General features: G+C 42.7%; 1 protein-coding gene across 1 annotated transcript in view; it reads left to right on the top strand.

The window, feature by feature from the left end:
- Positions 1–5,475: 5,475 nt before the first annotated feature.
- Positions 5,476–17,029, top strand: part of ppp3cb (protein phosphatase 3, catalytic subunit, beta isozyme) — a gene marked incomplete at both ends in the record, with an annotated part of 50,018 nt that continues 38,464 nt past the window's right edge. Inside the window, one exon of the mRNA XM_080745716.1 lies at positions 5,476–5,512. Within this exon, the coding sequence (XP_080601842.1) occupies positions 5,476–5,512 (37 nt within the window). The remainder of the gene's footprint in view (positions 5,513–17,029) is intronic.

Below are 17,029 nucleotides of genomic sequence, written 5' to 3'. Positions count from 1 at the left end.
GAGATACTTCAATGGTTTCCTGTGGAACTGGAAATAAGCTAGTCTTTTCTAGGATCTCCTTTTAGTTGACCTTGTACCAGTGAACTGTACCGTCATGAAACTGTACCTTTTCCTATGCAAAATTCTAATAAAAGTCTTCAATCAATCAAAGTATCAAAATGCGCTTAAAGGAGTAGTTCACCCCCAAAATGACTTTTTTTCTATTGATTAGTCACGCCATGGAGACTAGTGTTCAATAATATTTTTAGTTTTTTGACAAATTCCTAAGACAAAAATGTGATAACAATAAATGTACCCCCATTCGTTCCGGATGGGGACCCGTTTCGAAACGGGTCCCCATCCAGAAACAATGGGGGTAAATTTACTCAAATAAAGTTTTTGTCTTAGGAATGTGACAAAAACCAAAAAATATTATTGAACTCTACTCTCCATGGCATGAGTAATCAATAGAGAAAAAAAAGTCATTTTGGGGGTGAACTACTCCTTTAAAGGACAACTTTAGTTTTTTACAACAAGGGTTCATATTTTAGATTGTAATTAAAGAATATAAAATATGAATGTCAAAATTAACTTGTTATGCAGAATGTCCCATTTCACAAGTTTTCCAATGATTAACATGTAGAAAAAACATTTGAAAATAGCAGATCTACAATTAAGCTCACTATGGCAACGTGACGAATTGGCTATTTTCAAATGGCAGGAATGTACCTATATATGTCCAAAATACATGTATATAGTAGTGTTGAAGTGATTTGTCTAATTATAATCAAAATCTACAAAGTAACTAACTAAAATGAGCCAGTCTTTTGAACGGCTCTTTGAAAGGAACGGATCCCAGAGATCCCCGCTCACTTCAAAGAGCATATAAATCCCATCTCTCCGCCAGAACACACATGCGCGTCGTCGCTGATGGGGAGCGTCGATGCGCGCCGACAACTTGAAGCCCCCGAGCGACCGAAAACAGCCGATCCACAAGCTCACGGGGCGTCGCGTTCGCACCGCCCCGTGAGCTTGTGGATCGGCTATTTCGGGTTCCACGCGACGCCGTCGTACGGCGGAGCATATTACAAACAAAATCAGGCTGTGGCATAAAGTGCAACTGATGTCATTTTGGCTCCGAGCATGCGACGGCTACAGCGTTTGTTCATATTGACTGGCCAGAGCCGAAATGTCTGCCCTAGAGCATATGTTTGCTAGGAAGCGAGCTCATGATGGAAACCTTTTACAAAATGGTTTACGGACATATTTTGTACAGGATTTTTTTGTCTGCTTGACAGAGTACATACGTTGCCTATGGATAAATGGCCATCGGGTTATATATTTTTTATATTACTTTTTTTTCCTTCTTATTATTAATTTTTTTGCGTCACTTGCCATTAAAAACGTAAAACGAAACGGTACAAATCAGGGGTTTATTAAACGCGCATTGATATAACACGTCAGGCTCTCATGATCGCGAGAACATTGTTGGCACGTTTGTGTGCTCACTTCGAGGAAGTGTCGCTCATTAGTTTCGAACGTAACCTCCAGTCAGGAGCTACTGAGGAGGAAGCTCTATTATTATTAACAGATAAACATCACAGTAGACCACGGAGCTGGAATGAATTAGACTGTATTTTTGTTGAGGCAGACCTATATCTATCGTATAAATTAATAACCTATATTGGACAGACGTCTAAATATTGTATTAATTAATAATAATAGGCATATAGGTTATTAATAATAATCCGTTTGGACTATGAGTATAAATAGGTTTATTCGAGTTCAGAGATGAAGTCATAAACTCCCAGGTATGAATTGTGGATTACAAAGATAATACACATGATAAAAAAAGAGCTATCTTGTTTCCTGTTGCAAAATGTTGAACATTGCAGAACTAACTTATGCATAAAGTCTGAAGAACATTTCTATGGACCATACACATTTTCTTTTCTTTTTTTCCCCCCACTTAGATTTTATACATTAGACAAACATAAAACATAGCCTATAACTAAAACAACACATGATGCTGCCAAACATCTTATAAAAGAAAAAAGCTGAGTTAAACGGTCTTCATTGCTCTATTACAGAAGTATGTGCAAGACATATTCCAGAACATTCTGGACAGAGGGAAGGAAAAAGGGTGCAGAGATAAATGAAAAAGGAAAGAAGCAATTATATGCCGAAATAGTACCTAGAAGAACCAAAAAATAAAAGTTAAACATGTATAGGCCTACACAAAGAAGGTTTTGGCTTGCAGCAAGCAAACAGCATGATAAATTAAAATAGCCTATATTTATAAATACAGATTTGTAGATAACCAAAGTAATTGTAGGGCATGGGGCTGAGTATCTGTTATGTTATAAGCAAATAATAGCATGCAAATGCTTAAAGAGCTTACATTTGCCAGAGTTGGTCAATGATATATCCCTATTCTCTGGGCTTTGTGGGACAGTGAGGGTCTGAGCTCTCGTTATCTGGTTGTTGTTTTTCTTGCCAGCTTCATACAGTTATTGTTTTTTCCCCCCCTTCTCACATTTAGAATTTTCTAAACAAGCTTGTACAGGTGAAAATGCATTCAATTAAATAAATATCTACCAAACTCTTGACAGTGAAATAAATAGAACAACACCAACACCTGCTGCAAGGCCAGCCTTCCATTATGACACCCAAGTAAAGGATTTTTGAGCGGTGCCAACCGCTCCTACGTCTGGCTTTGTGCGTAGGCCTAGGTCTAGGATTATTTTTCATTTTGCCCTAGAAATGTATTTTAATCGTGTGGTGGGGGGCTCAGACCGCGTCCACTAAGTAGAGTAAGCTTTCAACTGTCCACTCATACCTTTGGTTTGGTGAGGGGCGAAAAAGTTTTTGTTATTTTCGGACCAGACGGCGGGTCTTTCCGGATTTGCCAAGGATTCGGGAGGTAGAGGAACATAGCGTTAGGGAGAACTCCACTAACGCTATGGACCAGAGCTAGGTCCCTATATGTCACTATGTCCGTATGAGCACAGCATGCAATACGAGACTAACGTCATAGAAAGTACGCAGAGACCCATCAGCACAGCTGATGTCACGGACAGAACGGCCCATACAAGGATGTATGCACGTGTGCTGTTAAAAGAATATCTACATTTCGAAATAATTATTTTAAATCTTTTAAACATTTTAAAACAAACACATTTAAGAAATTCCGTACATTAAAAAAAAAGAAAAAAAGTATGACGCTCGTTGTGTGCTTGTAGATCTGCTGTGGGGTCCATCTAATTGGCATTGGGCAAACATCTAATCTCTCTTTCGGGTCTCAACCTGAAAAGTTTGGGAACCACTGCAGCCCGAACTCTAGATGTGTGTGTGGGCTGCTACGTGGCCTGGGCCTCTATTGATAAATAAACAGCCTATACAGCACAACAGTCAAAATAATGAGCAATTTACAGAACTAAGTTTACTGTATACCTATTCCAATTAACAACACAAAACACAAGATATCAACATCAGTGCTTCCATCCATATCAGCCACTGACAATATTTACATTATTGTTGCACTTTATAACTAGACTGCACTCTTTTGAGGTGCAAACTTGCATCTTGTGCACAGTGCACTCATAGCCAAATATGGCCTTGCGCGCCAGCTTGTTGGTTGGTGGTGGTGACGTCACCGAGGCGAGAATGCTGCCTCATTGGCTAAAGGCACTGCCTTTGTCAGCCACATACCGGTACATACACAACACTGCCTTTATCAGCCACATACAGACAGCACCGATCACCCTACTTGCGCACTTTGCTGGTGCAAGTAATAATAATAATAAACTTTATTCGTATAGCATTTTTCAACTTTTCACAGAGGTATAGCCTGTCTAATTTCCAAAGGAAATTATTTATTCCACATTTGTTTAGCCCTTATGACAAATGCTCTACTTCCTTCTGTTACAGGCCATGTCCTCGGAACCTTGAGTAATAGCTGATCTGTCAATTGAAGATTGAAGGGAGTGATGTAAGGGGTCAGAAGGTCAGAAATGTAGGCAGGTGCAAGGCCGTTCAGTGACTCACACCACAGGTAGCCAGTGTAGTGAGGCCAGAACAGGCCTCACTACATACTTTCTGGTTCTTGTAGCAGCAGTATTTTTGGACAAGTGTGGAGGCGGTTGATTTGCTTTTTGTGGGAGTCCGGAAAATATAGGGATTTAAGGGACGAAGGCATGAATAATAATTTGTGAATAATTTGATGATTTTTCAAAATCTTGGTTGGCAAGGGGAGGGGACCCCAGATCTCGCAGCCATAGAGGGAGATGGGTTCTATAACAGAGTCTAATATCTTTAACCAGATATAGCTTGACATTCCTTTTGATGGCAAAGCCTTTCTCGCCTTTTCTCTGAGGTTGTTTGCAGCTTTGTTGAAGTTTCCTGTGTTACTGATGTTTAGGCCAAGCAAGACGTGTATTATTAGTGCTGTCATATTTAGAAAGAATTGTTGTGGTTGTCTTTTTTGGAATTTCATCATTGTTGTCTTGGCTAGATAGATTTACTGTCAGGGCCCACATCTGACAATCACCAGACAATCTGCAAATAGTAGGAATTTGACTTCTGTGTCTGCTAGTTGGATGCCTCTGGTGTTGTTAATGGCTGTTCTAGTCACACAGACACATTTTAGCCTTTTTGCCACAATTCAATTCAGATTCGAACATATGGGTTTTGCATTGTGAAGCACCTGTTACTTGGCTCATCTATAAGATCTGGGCTTCCACACACACACACACACACACACACACACACACACACACACACACACACACACACACATACACACACACACACACACACACACACACACACACTCTCTCTCATGCAAATTGCGATGGGGGGGAAAGCCCTGCAATCAAGGCCACAGGATGGCAGTATGAGGCTTTGTGCATGACGTGTGTGTGTGTGTGTGTGTGTGTGTGTGTGTGTGTGTGTGTGTGTGTGTGTGTGTGTGTGTGTGTGTGTGTGTGTGTGTGTGTGTGTGCGTGCGCGCGCGCGCGTGTGGGAGTTCCTCTTTTCGCCATTCCGGGGTGTTGCCGGCTGCACGCAGCAGCAGCAGCAGCCAGCAACGCACAGAGGCGGCCTGGAGAGGAAAGAACCCGCGCGTCTCTCTCAATCTCTCCCAGGTCCAAGGCGTCTCTCGCCGTAAACTATACAGCCCCCCCCCCTCCCTCCAAAACTGGATCCAAGCATGCCACAGCTGCTAGACATCCGCACGTCCTCCCCCAAAGTCACCGCAGGCGCAGCAGCAGCAGCTGGCTTCCCCCGTTCGAGAGAGCTGCACGCCGGAGACTCCACCGAGTGATGCCACCGCTGCGTCGAACGCACCCGCCAGCAGAGACCGCAGCGCATAGTGTTGTTATCGACGCCTGCTGTTCGAGGAGGAACCCGAACCACAGACGTGGTGGCCCTTGACAGGAGAAGAAGAAGCCCCCCTCCTCCTCCGGCCCTCGGCTCCGTTCCCGTCCCGACTCGAGGATGTCTGACTGTCCCGCCGCTGATCGACCGGTCAAATGTAGGAATGACAAAATTCTGCACGGCCAGTGAGCGCTACCTCTGCCATGAAAAAAAATCATCATTTCTGTTTGCATCCCCTGTTGCACCGATGCCTCTTTTTCCACACATTATAATTCATCCCCTCATATCACAGGGAGTCAGGGACCTTATAATAAATAGGCTACTGCCACCACTTGACTGGCAATAAGTCACCATGCATGCATGCGCCCATGGGGGGTGGTGGAGAGGGCGGATCTCCAAAATGCTATCATCATGGGTTTCCCCCACGTTATTCTATTGGAATTCACACCCTCGCCAAGGCATTACCCCCCCCCCCCCCATTTTAACGGGGATGTGTTTCCCTCAATAGACATGCAACGTATTATTGTGCGACATCCTCCTCCTATATGCTGCATGAGCTCCATTTACGCGCGCAACCCCTAGCGGTGGGTTCGTGTACTGCAGTTGAATAATGCCAGAGAGAGAGAGAGAGCGGTAGAGAGACAGAGAGGGAGAGAGACACACACAGAGAGAGAGAGAGAGAGAGAGAGAGAGAGAGAGAGCGAGAAAGAGAGCGAGAGAGAGAGATTAGCATCTCGTTCCAATGAAACATCAAGCAGTTTGACGATGACAGCGAAAGGCAGACTTAAAGGTAAAAAACTATGTCCATAATCTGTGAGCTATGCTTGGGTTCTGCATGTCTTTCGGGCCGTTGGGTTATAATAGATGACGGTGATGTTGATCTGGATGGTGTCACGGGATGATGTTGCATGAATCCGTTGTAAGCATCAATGCGAGGAGAGAGAGGAGGAGGAGAGAGGAAGAGAGAGAGGAAGAGAGAGAGAGAGAGAGAGAGAGAGAGAGAGAGAGAGAGAGAGGGATGCTGTGGGACTTGTCACTTATTAGGCTACGACTCTGAAGGATTTTAGAGTTTTTTTTGTGTCACATTTGCATTTAAGCGCCCTTAACTAAAAGCAGCCTCGCACAGTAGCCTATGTGTGCGTTCAACGAGCCCACTTAGCGTGGCCTACATTGACGTTGATCTAGATTGGATGTATTTTTAGACAGTCAAATTAGACTCGCAACGTCAGGTAATCGATTGCTTTGAATGGTGGAGGGCGACAACTTTTTGCGAGGCTGTGGAGAATCCGAACACCAGTTATAGGTCATAGATTTTAAATCGTAATAGTCATATAGCCTGTTATAACATCACATCAGCCATATAGGCTATATTTTATATTAATTCGTATGTTGTGGTGGTATAGTTTAAAGGTTCTCGTTTTTACGACAAAAGACAAATGCACGGAGGGACAGTGTAATATAGGCCTATTGAGGTTTTCTCAGACAGTCAGTGCACCCTGCAGGCTACATGTCACAGGGTTTGTGCTTGCAGTGCATATAGGTCTTCATCTCGCTATAAAGGTCTTCATCTCTCCCCTGGCTGCATGGTTTCCCCTCTTGTTTCTGTCGCTGTCAAATGACAGACAAAATGGAGTTTCTGAATGAGCGTGCCCATGCACAGCCTTCCTTAATGGTGTTATTGCATCATTGATTATGGAATATTTATGTGTTTGTGTGAGAGAGCGTTGCCTCTTCTTAGCGCGTGGGTGGCTATAGGGTTCCGCTCAGTCTCATTATATTCATGGCCATGGGGGGATGCACAGATTGTCGTGCTTATAGCATCGCTCTCACAACAACGCTGGCAGTGGCGCTCCACGCACGCAGCCTGTCACATGCGACGATGTCTATAGCTGTCTCACTTGCTCTCCTCAAATGTTTTACTCAAGTATACAACACTGCAGCATAGAAATACTCTGTTACAATTAAAAGTCCGGAATTCAAAATGTAGGCTAAAAGTAGTCTATTGGCATCAAAATATAGGCTACTTAAAGACAAGTAGGCCTACCAAAAGTAAAAGCTAAAGTAGGCCTACAAAATGTACAAAAATCTACAATAATAGCAGATCTATAGCTAGAGAGTAGATCGGCTATATTTTCAAATAGCATATAGGTATAAAATAGGGCTAAAGTGGATTAATCCAGGTTTGCCAACATTGGACTGTTCCAGAATCCATGGGGAACATATATAGGCTATTTTCCTGTGTTCTGTCGAATTTGGCATGTTTGATACTTTTATCAGGCTTGCTTTACTAGCATGGGTACGATATCAGCTATTAAAACGCTAAATGTAGGTGTACAGAAATTGACGACTTGAAGCCAAGTAAGACACATCTTTAATAATGCTGACCAGTCATTACTTAATTAAATATAGACCTATGTGATTTTGCATGCATTGCCTACACCCCCCATGGGTCTGGGGGTCCTCCCCCAGAATTTGTTTTAACATAGCAGATGTAATTTCCTGTGTTCTGGTGAATTTGGGGAGTTTGATACCAAATCCAGGAGAAATTCTGGAGAAATGACAATTCAGGAGCACTACAGGACATGGGGTCAGAATTCAGGAAACTCCTGCTGGATTCAGGAGAGTTGGCAACCCTGGATTAATCTGTTTTATAGTATAACCATTTATATCTGCAAAGTAACTAGTAACTTAACGTTTTCAAATATATAGTGGAGTACAAGTACAATATTTGGATCCGAGATGTAGGCCCGGTGGAGTAGAAGTAAAAGTATTGGAAATACTCAAGTAAAGTACAAATACCTCAACATTGTACTTAATTAGAGTACTTCTACTTAGTTACTTTACACCACTCCTCTCCTCCTTAATAAACTCGCGAGGTCAGGCGAGCTGACAGTTGGATTCTCTACATGCACGGGTCGGGTATACCCGGCTATTCCGTGCGTGCTTGAGTTGTGCAAAGGGGGGGGGCTTAAAAAGCTCCAGCGCCTTAAAGTGTGAGAGGCTTGTCCATGTGCAGAGTAGAATGACTGTGCCTTTAGTGTTATATAGTAGCCTATGTGCTGTGCATTATTGGTTCCTTTGTGCTGAGAGTGTGCATGTGTGCGTGTGTGCGTGTGTGTGTGTGTGTGTGTGTGTGTGTGTGTGTGTGTGTGTGTGTGTGTGTGTGTGTGTGTGCGTGCGTGCGTGCGTGCGTTCGCCCTACACAGCTGGGCCACAGACAGACCTCAGCTGCAGTAACAATGAAACAAACTCTAAAGCGGCCTACATCCTTATACACATCATCCATCTCTCCCTCTCTCTCTCTCTCTCTCTCTCTACCTCTCTAGCTCTCTACATCTCTCTCTCTCTCTCTCACACACACACACACGCACGCACGCACGCACACACACACATACACACACACACACACACACACACACACACACACACACACACACACACACACACACACACATTTCATCAGTCAGGTGAGAATGATACAGTAAAAGTGTGTTTTTCTTCTGTGGTCATAGTATTTGTGGCCCATATGAAGACGAGAAGAGAAAGTGTCTTTATTGTGCTTATGGAGGAGCACTCTTTAGAGCAGTGGATCCCAAACCTCTCAGGTCGAGGCCCGAAAGGGAGATTAGACGTTTGCCCGGGAACCAAACTAGAGAAAATAAGAACACAAGGTGTCGCTTCGCGCTGCGTTGTGAGCTTGTAGATCCGCTATTTTCACTACTTTCACTACTACTACTACTGCTTTTTAAAGATATGTTTTTGGGCTTTTATGCCTTTATTGATAGGACAGTAGACTGACAGGAAATGGGGAGAGAGATGAGGAGTGACACACAGCTAAGGTAGCCGGGATCGGGACTCGAACCAGCGACATGATGTCAGGCTACACTGAGCCTATGTGGTATGTACCTGGACCGGTAGGCCAGCGGGCGCCCCCACTACTTCTTAATTATATATATTTTTTTTTATTCATGGAATTTCTTAGATTGTTTTGTTTGCTTGTTTTTAATAATAGAAAAAATATAAAAAAAATAATAAAAAATAATAGAAAATATATTTTCTATAATTTAAAAAAATAATCATTTGAAATTGGTCGACCCACTGTTTGGGAAACCCCTCAATGCGTGATTCAAATTTGGGATAAATTAGACACTGTGCTCATGATTTTTTGAGCGGTGCCTCAGTGCTCCAATGCTTGACCGAGTGTTTGGGTTTGTCCCTATGTCTTTTTGAGCGTGTGGGTTCGTCCCTATGTCTGTTTGCTGCATGGCCTGCAATACCACTGAGTGATTGTCAAGTCGCGCTGTTTAAGCAACCTTCAAGTGGCACTGCAGCCTAATAGTCAGGGGATATTTAAAAAGAAATCGATAAAGTTATAAATATATATCTGTCACTCTATCACACACACACTAGAGTCTAATGTGATCCTGGGCACTACAATCCCTCTGCCAACCTCATGCTTCCTTCTATGCATGAAGAGTCCAAGCTGCTTCTTTTCACCTGACAGAGGGGACATTCCCCAGTTAACGTTGCGCGTGGAAGGAACACGTTATTCCAACCAGAATCTCTCCCCTCCATCAGGTGCAATTAATCATTTGAGTGAACCTAAAAAGAAATCATACTCCCAAACACACTTTTCTCTTCTTTGTTAAAGTGTTGGTCAAACAAGGACCCGATGAAGGTCAACAGAAATCTTGATAAATAAAGCAGAGAAAAGTGCATGCAGGAGTATTATTATGTTTTCATCCCAGCACCACACACATTTTTGAGGGTGTGCATGTTTATCTCTCAAAATAATTCATGTGGCCATGACCTTTTCAATTGCATGTCGGTTTGGCAGAACAGAATAGAATATTGCACACACTATATTGCATTAACTCAGTAGAGAGCTGTTGAATCTAGATAGTAGTAGCTTTATAGAGGACCTATCAGCATTGAAGACTGGAGAGTCGTTATCTCATCAGTCTTCATTTCTCAGTAATCACAGCTGATTAAAAAGGACCATGAACGAAGAGGCAGGGTCTTGTTGAAGTGTACACTTAGAATCAAATATTGCTCTCAGAGTGCCACCAAAAGTGTCACATGTCGCATTTTGATCCATCAGCCAGTGTATTCATGCCAGCTCTCACACTCTGATAATACCGTGGAGAGTTGTACAGGCTATGAGATCAAAACAGGGTACTAAGTACAGATTTAGCCATTTCAGAGGCAACGCTTTTTAACACACAATAAAATACAGCGATATTTTAACTCTGAAAGTGTACAAATGTACACATGTAAGTGAATCGGACATAGTTTCCGGTTAGATGAATCAAAGGTGACTTCCATTATTTTCACAGCTAATGTAGTAGCCTACTAATGCCAGCTCCATGGATCGTGGTGTGACCTCTGCAATGATTATTGCAGTATAGATTAATCATAGAACATGCATGAGGATCACTATCACTGTAATACAGTGTTAATGCAGTACAAAGGAAAGTCAGGTGATGTTTATGATGGCAATTCATGTGGAAATGTATTCAAGGTGCTGTAAGTCTTTTTTGTTAAAGCAATAAGTACTTACCAGTAAGACTCCCTAATCGGGAGATAAGCGACCATCAAATCGGCAACCTCATGGTGGCGCTAGAAGAGTGGCATGTGAGAAATCAGGGAGGATGTTGTGGTTTGCCAGCCAAGGAGTGTGTGCAAAGTTTGGCATGGATAGGGGCAACGGTGGCGGAGATAAGAGTAGTGCCAAAAGTGTGACGTGACGTGACGTGATGTGACGTGACGGACAGACTAACTGACGGACAGCCGGTGGAGCTTTTCATAGTAACTTGCGACCGTCAGGTCGCTCTATATACATTCATATGTAGAGTGTTGGTTCAGTAACATGGGGTCTCCCTGTCTCTCTAGCTCTTTAGTAAATAGAAAGACATGGCGGGCTCAGTTTGGTTACCATTTTTATCCAATCAGGAGAGAGAGAGTACTCATTTATCAGCTTCAATGTTAATAGTGTTTCAATTACAGATTTCTCTGTTTATTTTGTGTTTCATCACTTCCAATTGCACTTATTTATCCTGTATGGATGAGATTAGTATCCTGACCTGAAACTGTATTTACTGTTTACTAAAGAGCTAAATAACACTTATTTTAACCCTTTAACAAATATCCAGAGATGGACAGAGTACTCGACCCCAGTAATTGAGTAAGAGTACAGATACTCCTGGTCAAAATGTACTCCACTACTAAGTAAAAGTAACTCAGCAGTCAAAATGTTACTCTAGTAAGAGTAAAAAAGTACTTAAATGTACTTAAGTATTCAAGAGTACATGCTTAAAAAAAAGAAATGTCTTAGTTCTCACATCAATGAATTACTGTAATTTGTTCACAGTTAATTTATAGGACCTTAACTGAGTAGTAACTCTGAAACCACCTGCACTGCATGCACTGATGTGCTTGCTTGCTTGCTTGTTTTGACTTGAATTGCTTGTAGAACCACTAGAAACATAGAAATGACTGAGGAACTAGAACTACCAGTAAGACTCCCTAATCGGACCGCCAGGTCGCATACACAAACTTTAAAAGGCAATGGTAGGCAATCGGGAGGGAATATGGGAAATGGGACAGATGCATGTTGATGACATGACTTTAGAGATACTGTGTACCGCTTTGCGTGATTTTAGGGAGAAATCTGTAGGAGCAGTGTCCAAAAATGTGTTTGCAAGAATCGGCCTCATGGTGGCGCTAGAAGAGGGCCATGTGAGAAATGAGGGGTGGAGGTTGTCGTTTGGCAGCAAATCTTGTGCAAAGTTTGGCATGGATCGGGGCAACGGTGGCGTAAATATGAGTAGGGGAAAAGTGTGACGTGACAGACTGACTGACTGACAGCCGGCAGAGGTTTGGATAGTAACTGCTATCTGACGGTCGCAATTAAAATATTCTTACTCCTACACACATACAATATGTAACAATGCAGAAACCTTGAACTAGTATGATCACTAGATAGTAAAAGGAAGGAAAACAAGGGGATTGAGCGCCATGTAGTAGACATGTTCGATCCTACTTCGATAAACTCTTTTCAAAACAGCAACCTAGAAGTACTCAGTACTTTTCAGCCTTGAGTAAAAGTAAAATAGTTGGCCTGGGAAATGTACTCACGTAATAAGTATTAAAAAAATGTAATACTCAAGTAAAGTACAAATCCTCAGAATCTGTGCTTACAGTACTCAAGTACATTTACTCAGTTACTGTCCACCACTGCAATTTTCACTTACACACCCTTTAAGGCAGATGGTTTTAACTGATAACACTAATAGAGACACAGGAAGAAACGTTCAGACTGGAGACCACTGAAACTTATGTCAAGACAGATAGCACTGACTCACACATATGCATATTATGAGTGTGTGTATAATACAGGGGTGTCAAACTGGAACAAGGAGGAGGACATTTATTGGCTCATGTACCTTTCGCTTTTAAAAGGGGTACGGGGACGGGTGGTTGCGTCATGATTTTGTTTACAAGTGCAATGATGGGCTTGGTCGGCTGCTACCGTGGGACACATATGCTCCAGTTGACAACATTACATTTATAATCCAGTTGATGATAATCCGTTTGGGAAACTCCCAGATCTCCCTACATCGCTCCCTGCGAATTAATTACTTGTTACTATTGTCACCTATAATAGCGGCAGCGTGACATAATCAATATGCAACGCGTTCTCAGTCTATCGTTGCCAAAAAAGCAGATCTACAAGCTCACAATGTGGTGCATATAGGCGTGGTGTGTGCTTGTAGATCGTCTATTTTTTTATGCGTGACACAGTCATACAAGGACATACAAATTACACTCTTAAAGTGACGGTACACACGCAACAGTTTCTTCAGTATTATTTTCAGAAAGTAAAAAGGTCACTTGTCTTATGTCTGTGAGAAAAGTACTGTATTTGAAGTATGTAGAACGTAGTGCAAATGATATAGTTCTATTCTTCTTTGGTTAAAAGGGAATGGAACAAATGAATATTGGTTTTCAAGGAGATCTTATATTACAGTAGCCATTTAACACTTATTGCACCTTAATGAATGGTCGTTTAAAGTAAAACATATTTTAAACTTATAAAAATTGCATTGTTCTTTTATGACATTAAAGTAGCTATTCACCGGGCAAGATAAAGATAAAAGATAAAAGATACCTTTCTCAATTGAAGTGGATGGTAGTGGATGGTAGTGTCCAGTGTGGACACTACCATCCACTTCAACTGAGAACAACATATTTTATCTTTATCTTGTCCAGTGGGAATGACCCTTAAGTGCTATACAGTAGTTACAGCAGCCAAGACAAAGTTATGTAAAGGGCCATTCACACTGAGCACTATACAAATATAGTTTTGAAAACAAGTCAAGTGGATGGCACCAACTATAAAAAAAAAAAAATACAATGATGAACAATAGTTATAGTTATCTTTATAGTTATGGCAATAATATATATATGTATACTGTATATAATATATATATATATATATGTGTGTGTTAGCGTGTTTTTGAGACCCAGTGGGATAGAGACCAGAAGCACTCGTTTTCAAGTGCATGCTAGTCCCTTTGAGCAGCTGTTGGTCGCAGAAATGGTCGCCACAACAACATTTACTATTCTGTCCCCCTGGTTTACACATTCTAACGGCGCTGAGTCGGCTCATGCGACCTTGGCAACGCTCGATACGGCACCTCGCTTGCTACTGCTCGCTCGCCGGTGTCTCACGTGGATCAAGGTCGCCTGAGACGGCACGCCTCCAACCTCCGTCATGGTCAATAGAAAACAAGCGCTTCTTATCTCAATCTCATTGGGTCTCAAAAACACAGTGACATATACTATATTAGTATGCTCAGTTGAAATGGCACTCAACTGAATGTGCGTGAGCGTGCATGCGTGCCTGCAACTGGTGGAGGCCCATGCAGCTCAAGTCACCTTTTGACCAATGTGGCCCTCAACCCAAAATGAGTTTGATGAGTTTGATGTATGTATGATAATACATACATACATACATACATACTGTACGTACATACATACATACATACATACATACATACATACATACATACATACATACATGTATAGACTGTATGTATTAATACTGTATGTATTTACTGTATAGGCAACACAATCCAACACAATATGTACACACACACACACACACACACACACACACACACACACACACACACACACACACACACACACACACACACACAAGCACGTGCATGCACACAAAGTCATATCACCTCTGGCAAGGCTTGGGGCACATTGGACATATTTCCTTTTCGTGTTGCATGCTGTCCCATCCCATCCCCACATGGTTCCCTGAAGCCATGGGCGAGTTACAGTTAGGGTTACAGTGTGTGTGCGTGCGTGTGTGTTCGTGTGCGTATGTGTGTGTGTGTGTGTGTGTGTGTGTGTGTGTGTGTGTGTGTGTGTGTGTGTGTGTGTGTGTACATGTACGGGGTATGTGTAAATGTGTCGGTGGGTGAGTTTGTTGCGATATTATCCTCATAGAGCCATAGGTCACACCTTAACAGGTCTCTCTCAGCCCTCTGGGCAGGGTGGCAGGGCAGACGCTATATATAGAGAAAAGGTACTCCAGAGAGAGAGAGAGAGAGAGAGAGAGAGAGAGAGAGAGAGAGAGAGAGAGAGAGAGAGAGAGAGATTGTCTAATGAGGACAGGCTGTTAGGGGATGGGCTGTTGTTTCTCTAAGTGCGTGTGTGTGTGTGCGTGCGTGTCAGCGTGTGTCTGCGTGCGTGCGTGTTTTGCTTGATTGTGGTTGTGTATGTGTACGTAAGTGTGTACACAGATGGTTCTTCATGTGTGCGTTAATTGCGCAACTTCAAACACATCTTTAGCACCACCCCACCCCCTCCCACCTTCAAAGACCCATGGATCTAGCTGATCTGGGTCAAACATGCATGGTAAAGAAACACATGCACACACAAGCACGCTCGTGCGCGCATGCACACACACACACACACACACACACACACACACACACACACACACACACACACAACATGTATATTGTATGAACACAGCAGAATCCAAAGTGTTACATTTAACTCTTGAGTGCGAGGAAATGAGCCTGTAAGGATACATTTTTACGCACTAACGGACACTCTTCTGCAGTGTATTTGCATTGTCATATTTCACCATGGGAGTGTGCCCCCCCCCCCCCCCCCCCCCCCCCCCCACTACCACCGTTTCTGCTAAGTAAAAAAAAAAAGAAACTGCCTCTCTCTCTTTCCCTACTGACTCCCTGCACTCATCCCTTTTGTTCCCCCCTTTCATTTATTCATGCACGGTTCTTGTAGTCTCAACATTTAGATACAGGCTGACACACACTCACACATGACGCGGGCTCACACGCGCAAGTACATACATACGTATGTACTATGCACACACACACACACACACACACACACACACACACACACACACACACACACACAAAACACACACACACACACACACACACACACACACACACACACACACACACACACACACATATTGTAGATATACCATAATACGCTCACTTTTGCCAGACACATTCATAAATTCCTACAGTACATTACAGTACACAGGCATTCTCTCAGTTTTAGTCAACAGCATTAAAAGTCACTATATGGACAACCATACTGAAAAGGAACTACAGTTGCAAGCACAGTTCTCTACTGTCAGTGGCGTCAGTTCAGCAAAAGCTAAGGTATGGCAACATGACTGGTGACGTTGCACGCGTGCGCTTGCAAGACACCAGTTATGTTGCCATACCTTTAGCAACAGGCATGATGAATTTATTTTAAGAAGTACATTTTATTCGTTTCCCCTGTAGCCAAGGTATGGCAGCTGCCATACCTTGCCATACGCAATTGACGCCTCTGTCTACTGTCCTCACTGGAGCGATATTCTGTGAATACAGTGCACATGTGCTGCAATTCTGACATGCTTGCTCCGGTCGGCCACTGTCCTTTTGGAAGCACCATTTTTACTGCATGAATTGCACGCATCAGTGGATTAATGCCTCGCTATTGACCATATCTCCATTGCTGCTATTTTTTGCACTTACATAATACTCGAGGGTTGGGAAACCCCACCCCAGCAGGGGTTTCCCACCCCTCCAGTATAATGTAAGTGCATGCATGAACAGTTTTTCAGAACCCGTGTTGTGTTTTAGAAACTTCAGGCGGTATGGGGGTAATCCCATGACACCAATGTAAGGCAAACAAGGTTTGCGTTGCATTGTACCAATTCATGTATATTGTTAACTCTGGGAGGACAGATAGTACAGGGGTTTTCAAAGTGGGGGGCCGTGACAGCAGTCCAGGGGTGCCGCGAGATAATTTGATAATATTTGGAATTTATTTGGACACTTATTAAATATTTAGTATCAATTTAAACATAAGTTATTTTCAGTCAGTTCTAACCAAAATGGCTATTATCTCATCGTTTTCCTCGCAGAACTATGCTGCAAAAAAGTTTGGAAACCCCTGAGATAGAAAATGCAGGATAGAAGTACAATGGGTATAACATCTGCAATCATGTCATTCACAGTAAAGTCATGGAAATGGCCTCATTCAGACTGTCAGCGATTACTGTGACTTGTCCCGTCCTCTACTAGCCGTTCGAAAGAGAGTAGTGTTCCCTGTGGTTGCT

This window comes from Nannobrachium achirus, assembly GCF_963921795.1.
Source record: "Nannobrachium achirus genome assembly, chromosome: 17".
NCBI classification, from domain to species: domain Eukaryota; kingdom Metazoa; phylum Chordata; class Actinopteri; order Myctophiformes; family Myctophidae; genus Nannobrachium; species Nannobrachium achirus.
Note: the sequence above shows the minus strand (reverse complement) of the source record. Positions and strands in the feature narration are given on the sequence as shown.